This window comes from Colobus angolensis, unplaced genomic scaffold (genome assembly GCF_000951035.1).
Source record: "Colobus angolensis palliatus isolate OR3802 unplaced genomic scaffold, Cang.pa_1.0 Scaffold3, whole genome shotgun sequence".
In the NCBI taxonomy this organism is placed as follows: Eukaryota; Metazoa; Chordata; class Mammalia; order Primates; family Cercopithecidae; genus Colobus; species Colobus angolensis.
This window is the reverse complement of record NW_012116265.1, coordinates 20906638-20914426: the sequence shown is the minus strand read 5'-3', so window position 1 is coordinate 20914426 and position 7789 is coordinate 20906638. Positions and strand designations below refer to the sequence as shown.

The 7789-nt window shown below is 55.6% G+C and overlaps 1 protein-coding gene across 1 annotated transcript in view; it reads left to right on the top strand.

Moving 5' to 3' along the window:
- The first annotated feature begins 1615 nt into the window (after positions 1-1615).
- The window catches only part of PAPLN (papilin, proteoglycan-like sulfated glycoprotein), a 36808-nt gene continuing 30634 nt past the window's right edge, over positions 1616-7789 (top strand). Inside the window, exons 1-3 of the mRNA XM_011949614.1 lie at positions 1616-1826; positions 6434-6549; positions 7421-7570. Of these exons, the coding sequence (XP_011805004.1) occupies positions 1773-1826; positions 6434-6549; positions 7421-7570 (320 nt within the window). The 5' untranslated portion in view covers positions 1616-1772. The remainder of the gene's footprint in view (positions 1827-6433; positions 6550-7420; positions 7571-7789) is intronic.

Below are 7789 nucleotides of genomic sequence, written 5' to 3'. Positions count from 1 at the left end.
GGTGCGCGGCAAGTTCCTGGGGTGGGGACGCGGGGTGGCTGGTCAGGGCGGGACCGATGCAGAGGAGGGTCGTGCGCCGGGGCCACGGGGACGGGCGTCTGCGGACTGCGGCGGTCCCCAAGTCGGCTGGGGACAGGGCAGGGGGAGGCTCGGTCGGCGGCCACTCGCCTTCCCGCCCTCTGCGCCCTTGTGTGCCGGCCGCCGCCTGCGGCCCTAGCCCAAGGCAGACACGTTCCCCAGGAATATCACGTTGAGGGCGCCCACCCTGCGTGCCCGGGGCCACCCGGCCCTTGCCCTCGGGCGGGAGGAGAGATCGAGGTTCCACCGCCCTCGGAGTAGCTCCGTGACCAGACCCCGGACTGGTCTTGAAGTCAAAGGGGTTGTTTGCCACCAAATGAACCGAAAAAACTGAACTTTTCAGACTTTGGAATGGCAGATACGAGCTTGGAGTTCAGTGCAATTGCAGCGGAGGCGGTGGTGTTCTGAGTAATTATAAGTAAAATTCTTCTTTCCCCCGTCTTTTCCTCAGCCTCGCCCGCCCTAGCAGGCCTAGCCTAGCCCTAGCAGGGGGCTCCTGCTCTGGGAACTGCCCCCGACAGAGCAGAGGCAGGGCCCTGGCAGCAACTCTCCTCCCTCACCCTCCAACCCCAGGAATCTCGAACTTGACCACAAGAATAATGACTCAATGACTCACTGTGCCAAATTAACGAGTGTGTACATTGTTCAATGTGCCAGGTTACATTTCTGCTGAGCTTGGCTTCTGTATGCTGTCTTTTATCGTTGTAAGCAGAAGTCATTTTATACCTTAAAAAATTAGAACATTGGTGGAATTACAGATTTTAAAGTTCAAATCTACACGCTGGTACTTGTTTTAATGTTTTGCACTGAGTGGCGCACATTGCTTATGTCATTCTGCGATACAGAGACATGTATGTACACATACACACTGCACAGTGTGTATACAGACTGGACACCTGCACCAAATAGTACACACCAGACTGCACATAGACCTGCCCTGCACACTGCACATGCACCTTCCATGCACGCACACATGCAACCACAGACACTCCACACACTGCACTGCACACTGCCCTGAGCACACACTACACTGTACTGCACACTACACTGCACCTTCAGGGCGCACACGCTGCACCACCACACACTGCACTGTACACACGCTGCACCACACACTGCACGGCGCACACACTGCACTGCATACACACGCTGGTTATGGAGGCTGCTTATGGATCTTCCCTGTGCAGAGAAATGCTGGCCTAGGTTTTAAATGGGATACAATTAACATTTTTAGAACATTTGAGTTTTCAAAGTGTCTTCAGAGACTTGATTTTTTTTTTAGCCTATATTAGGAGTTTTTAAACATCTGATGTAATAGCTTTTTTAAAAGGAATCTTGCTGAATTAAAATAGTCTAATTACTCGGATTCTGAACTCCTTGTTTTTCAACCACATAGACGTATTTTTAATTGCTCTCTCTTTTTTTTATCCCTCTGGAACCCTGAAACAAGTTGTTCTTGAACTTCTGCCAGTTGCGGATGGGCCATTCGTTTCTCGCTCACGTGTTGAGCTGTCCGGCGCGGCGCCCGCACGCTGTGTTCTCTGAGGTGCACCGAGGCGCGCCCGGCGGTCCCGTTGCGGGTCTCCTGGTCACTTGTGGGCCACAGGGAGCGACGCGCCCACACACTCGCGCCCGCGGCCAAAACAGCTGCTGGAGCCCCGGGCCGCTCTAACCCGCTGCGTCTCTTGCAGGCTGAGATGCGGCTGCTCCTGCTCGTGCCGCTGCTGCTGGCTCCAGCGCCGGGGTCCTCGGTGAGTGTGGCCCTGCCCGGCCCCCGAGAAGACCCGGCAGGGGAGGCGGGGACGAGGACGAGCGGGCCCACAGGCAGCGTCCCCAGAAAAGGGATGATGGGCTGGGAGGAGGCGAGCCCGCGCCGCTGAGCTCCCTCAGAAAGGGCTGGGCACTTGAAGCCGGCTGGCCAGGGTGCTCAGAACGGCCCGTCAGGCTGCAGGGCGCAGTTTGTAGGAATGGCACCTTCTCTGGGCTTCCCTCCTTCAGAAGGTGGTGGGAGCACTCCATGGAGTCCCCGCCAGTGCTGCAGAACCCCCTCCCTCAGGTGGTCTTCCAAGGTGGAAGGACAGGTGCAGGCAATGCTGGAACCAGTCAAGGTGCAAGGCTGAGTGGCCCATCCCACCAGACACCTGTCTTCTGCCTGGAGCCGCAGATTCCCCTAAGCTGGGGTGTTTGGGCCTAGAGGTTTGGGGTGCCAGTCATTTGCTTTCCCCTTGGGGTAGCACCTAGGGCAGGGCTGTCCTATGGAACCTTCTGAGATGGCGGAAATGTCCTGTTTCTCTGCTACCTAGGTCCATTGAACACTTGAAAGTGGGTGAAGTGAGTTTTAATTTTACTTGACTTTAATTAATTTAAATTTATTTTTAAATTTTAAAAATATGTATTTATTTTTTAGACAGAGTCTCACTCTGTCACCTAGGCTGGAGTGTACTGGCATGATTTCCGCTCACTGTAACCTCCACCTCCTGGGTTCAAGCAATTCTTCTGCCTCAGCCTCCCAGGTAGCTGGGACTCCAGGCGTGTGCCACTGCGCCTGGCCATAATTAAACAGTCACATGCCGCTAGTGACTACGGTATTAGACTGCGAATTAAGACAGTGGACACAGGAAGCTGGCTGGTGGTCAGAGTTGCTGTTTCATTAACAGGGGCCCAAAGGCCAGGGCTCTCTGGAGAAGGTCCCTGGGTCTTGAGGATGTACAAGGAATCTTCTAGATCACAGGCCCCATCTTTGGGGAGGAGAGGGTCTGCAGAGCTGGGTAATGCCCTGGCTCGGTGCCTGGCAGAATAGAAGCCGCAGAGGCAGCTGGGCCCTGTCCTGCCCCAGGAGAAATCTCCCAGGGTGAGCCACAGCCCTGCCCACCCCTGTGTGAGGCAGGTAGGAGGTGAGAGAGGAAGGATCCCTGAGAAAGGACCCAAACTGTTTTCTGCCTTGAGGTCAGGGGGAAATGGCACGTCTGGCGTCTCTGGGTGGAGGCTAAGAAGGACTCCTCTGCAGGGGTGTGTGGGGCAGGCAGGATAGATGGCAGCGGGCACTTCTCCCACCAGAAGTGGATCCCACAGATGGGATTGGGCACTTCAAGAGCCCTGAGAACCCAACGTATGCCACAGCTGGAGCGGAGGGTGGGCCAGAGCCAGCCTTTTTCATGTCCTCTCGACCACCTGCCAGCTACCCGCAGTCCCCTCTGCCACCCCATGAACCTTGCTTCCTAAATGCCATTCTCAGGTCGTTCAGCACGTGCTGGTGGCCCAGCTGCATGAAGGCCAAAGCCCAGGTGGAGGGGGCACCAGGACAGTGTCCAGGCCCCAGGATGAAATCCCAGAGCCACCTTGACAGCTGCATGACCCTAGGCAAATAATCAAGCCTTAGACGGCTCTAATTTGGGGGTAATAATGTCCACCCCAGAGGTTGTCATGCAGATGAAACAAATCAAGGTTTCCAAAGTGCCCTTGGTTCTCTTAAACCTTTTCTCCCTTAAGGCTATGCTGAGTAGCCTCATCCAGCTGCCGCCTCCTCCCAGTGTGAGTCTCAGATGGGGCTGGGTGCAGCCTGGGCGGATAATTCTTCTCTCCCTGCCCTCTGTGAGTCTGCAGGGGTGTGGCCCCGCTCACAGCTCCACTGCCTCCCTCTGTGGCTGGGGCAGGAGCCACCCAGTCCGAGCACCTTCTCTGGATCACTTATGCTGCCAGCGGTCAGCCTGAACAGAACGAGCAGATGAATAAAGGCAGTGGCCTGCGTGTTCCTGGGCCTCAGCCTCTGCTCCCACTTGCACACCGGTGTGCACGCATTCTGTCTCTCACACACACACGCACATTGGACACTTGATTCCCCTGGAAACAGTGCAGCAGGAAAGGGGACCCCTGAGTGGCTCCAGGTGGGAGTTGAAGGAGGCATGGGCGGGGCGCCTAGAGCAGCATGAGACAGGTGAGGGCAGGCCCCAGGTGAGGCTGGCTGGATCAGCTCATTCCGGCTTCACACCACGTCGGGCAGTTCATGGTTGGGGTAATTACAGAGCAACAGTGTGCTCATGCTGCCTGTGGCGGAAGGTGCTTTCCTTCCTTGGAGAGACAGTGTGGAGTGCGCGGACAGAGCATGGTTCTAGGATGGGATGGATAGACTAGGGCTCTTGGCTAGTGGACACCTGCCTCACAGGGGCTGGGCACAGGAGGCAAGAGGGCATTCTGGAAACAGCACGTCTCTTAGGGGGCCCTTGTTCAGACCAGTCCTGCCCCCGCCTTATCCTCATGGCCAGGCGGTGGCTCCATTGCAGGGATACCCCTCGTTGCCTTGGCCACACCAGTATGTCCAGCCCAGCTCCGGGGAAGGGTGGATTTTTCTGGCTGCTGTGCCAAGGAGCCAAGACAGACATCCAAACAGGCCTTGGTCAGAGGGTAATTGACAACCAGGCCCAGGCCAGCAGCTAAGAAAGCAGCCACCCCTGAAGACGTCTCCTGAATACTTAAAATGTGGGATGAGGCTGTGTGTGGGGGGCAGGTGCCAGAATCCCAGCTGGGGCTGCAGGCTGTCTCTGGAAAGTCACCCTTCACACCCAACACTCAGTATCTTCCTTGTGAAATAGAAACTTGATCCAAGTAAATTTCAGTTTAACTTTCATTGAGAGAACACTTTGATATTTTGGCTCACCGGTTGCGAAAGCTTAGAGATTTTTGTTCAAGTTAGACTTGAAGGAGTAGATGATTTTACAAAGTGAAAGCTAAGACCTTTCATCCAGCCAGCCCTTCCTTCTTGGTTGTGTGTGTGGTTCAGCAAGCTTAGCGTGGTTTGTGCATGGTTTGTTCTGCCTCAGGGTTCTGGGTTTTGTTATAAGACAAGGATAACTAGATGTTTGGCACCAGAGATGAGAAAACCTCCTTCCTCACCTGAGATCCAGCGAAGCTGCTTAGGGATCACCATGAAAGGAAGAGCCTGCTTTTCTTTTCTTTTTTGAGACCAACGTGCTGGGATTATAGGAGTGAGCCACTGCGCCCAGCCGCTTTTCTATGTGACCACTGAGCTCTTTCTCTGAAAAGTGGGAATGGTATTTTTCCCTGAGAGCCTTATCTGGTGATACCCTAAAAGAAAGTCCCCTTCCAGCAAATGTTTGCATGTACACCGTGTGCCTCCTGGCAAAATTGTGAAGTTACATCTAATCCCTGTTCAACCCTGCAGGGAATCACCTAGTGTCTCATTTGATTCCCCCAAGTGGGTGGGGGCACAGCCCCAGCAGGGGAGCAGAGGCCTGTAGTGAGACTGGCCGGCTCCTGTGCCCACTTCTTCCTCTGTGGCTTCCTCTCTCTGCCTCACTTTTCTTATTCATGCAGTGGGGTCTGTTGGGTTGTTGTGAGGATGAAATGAGATAATGTGTGTGTGGCATGTGGATTCCTGATGCCAGCTACAAGGGGTCCAGTCTTTCTGGTGGGAAAATGTATCTGCTAGGATTATAATCCTGTGTAGAGTCCCAAATAGCAGTTCTTCAATAAGACAGACATGATTCCTCTCTCATATAAACACCCAGGGGTCAGAAGTCTGGGGCTATTCTGTTGCACAAAATCCTCCAGGCTCTAGAGTCTTTCTATCTTTGCTTCACTGTTTGAAGCCTCTATTTCCAAGTTACCTCACAATCTAAAAGGCTGCTCCAACTCCAGCCATCACATCTGCTTTCCAGACAGCCTGAAAGAGTATAGGAGGAAGGAGAAAAGGACAAAGGCTCATGCAGCCTCTCTCTTAAGGAGATTACTAGCGGCAGCTGCCCAACACTTGTATTTACATCTTACTGATGAGAACTAAGTGACATAGCCACAGTTAGCCGCAGGAAGTCTAGGAAGTGTATTTTTTTTTTTTTAAATTTTGGGCAGCCAGGTACCCAGCTGAGTCAAGTTTTCAAGGGTTCTCTCACAATGGGAGAAGGAGGGGATGAATATTGGGGTACTCCTGGGAGTCTCTGCCAGATTAGCAGGATCCCCCCATGCTGCTTCCCTTTATTTTCTTTTAGGGCCCCCTCCCCTACATCACGGTTAACCCACAAATGCCTGGACCCTCAGACTGCCCCTGGCCGTAGGGTCCCTCCCCCCAGTGGTCCCTGAAACTCCAAACCCTTCCCAGCTGCTCCTGCTCCTGCCCTCCAGGCCTGGCTCTCAGCTCCTTATGAGGAAAGCAGGCTAATTCTGAAAAGGAATATGTTTTGGGGTGCCCAGCAGTGTTGCTGAGTCCTAAAGGTGGGCCCTGGAAGGGAGAATCCCAGGCTCCTTGATGAGTGAGGGAGTGTTTTTAGGCAGAGCATCCTTTGGAGGGGCCTCTGGGCTCAGGCTCTGAGTGGGCACTGCTGATACATGGTCCTGTCTTCTGCAGGCTCCCAAGGTGAGGCGGCAGAGTGACACCTGGGGACCCTGGGGCCAGTGGAGCCCCTGCACCCGGACCTGTGGAGGGGGCATCAGTTTCCGGGAGCGCCCCTGCTACTCCCAGAGGTAGGAGAGACAAAAATGGGCTGGCTTGTTAAAGCAGGAGCAGGGGATGCTGGCTTCTGGGTGGTAGGCTAGGTGGTCGCGGCCTAGGCTAGCACTGGCCACATCAGCAGAACCCACCAAGCAGCAGATTCATTCTGGAAGCAGCATCAGTTCAGCGCAGGAAATCAAACCATTTCCCAAGGCCTTCCACTCTGAGCTGGAGCACACGTGCTGCCTGCTGCCCCTGGTCTCCAGCTCCTGATGCTGCACCTGCCTGCCCTATGGCAGGTGCAGTCAATTTTGGTGGAACTAGTAAACAATCTTCAACCAATTCCCAATTCCTGTGGCTTCTTTGCCAAGTGTAGATGTTCCCCATTTCGAGCGATTTATTAAGTGCTTGCTGTGTGCGCTGCACTCTGGCAGGGTCAGTGGAGAAGGTGGGGTACAGAAGGGGTAGTGAGGCGCCTCTGTCTCAGTATAGGGGTTGTTCCTGAGAACCCTATGTGAGGAGGAATGAGAGACCAGGAATGATCCTGAGAGCCTTATACTGATGTCCTGCGTAGATCGCAGGATGGCTGTGCCAGGTGGGTGGGTATTACATCTCAGGCACCTGGAGTCTTTTCTGGGAATCTGCGGTAAGAGGCAGTGGAGTGGTCCCGCCTTAAATTCAAACTACGGGGTGGGTAGGGCTCTGAGTCCCGCTTCTCCCGAGTACCAACACGGGTCGCTCACGCCCCGCCAGGGGATTTATGGCATGGGGTCGGGGGGCACCCTCTCACCTTGCTGCTCCCACTGGAGAGCCCCGCAGAAGTTGGGGCCTGCAGGGAGCCCCAGCACGGGGGCGGGGACGTTGGGTCTCGGTCCGGGTCCTCCCGGTGCTCTGGTCCCGCAGGAGAGATGGAGGCGCCAGCTGCGTGGGCCCCGCCCGGAGCCACCGCTCTTGTCGCACTGAGGTAAAACCCACGGGGCGCGGGCGAGGGCACCAGCTACCCCAACCCCTCCCGGCCGACGTCCCCATAGGGATGCCCGCCTCTGGCCGGGGGCTGCTCGGTTGGCCCAGCCTGGGGTCCTCCTGCCAATCTACAGCAGGGCTGCGTGGGAGCCCCTTCCTCACCCTGCCCCCCGGGGACTGGCCTTGTCCTTCACAGTCTAGAGCACCATGGAGGGGCGCGCACAGGAGTCCGGGGGTCTGGGGGGCAGACTCCACCTCCGGCGGCTCGGACGCGGCAGGCGAGGGAGATTCCTGGGCTCCCTGGGCTGG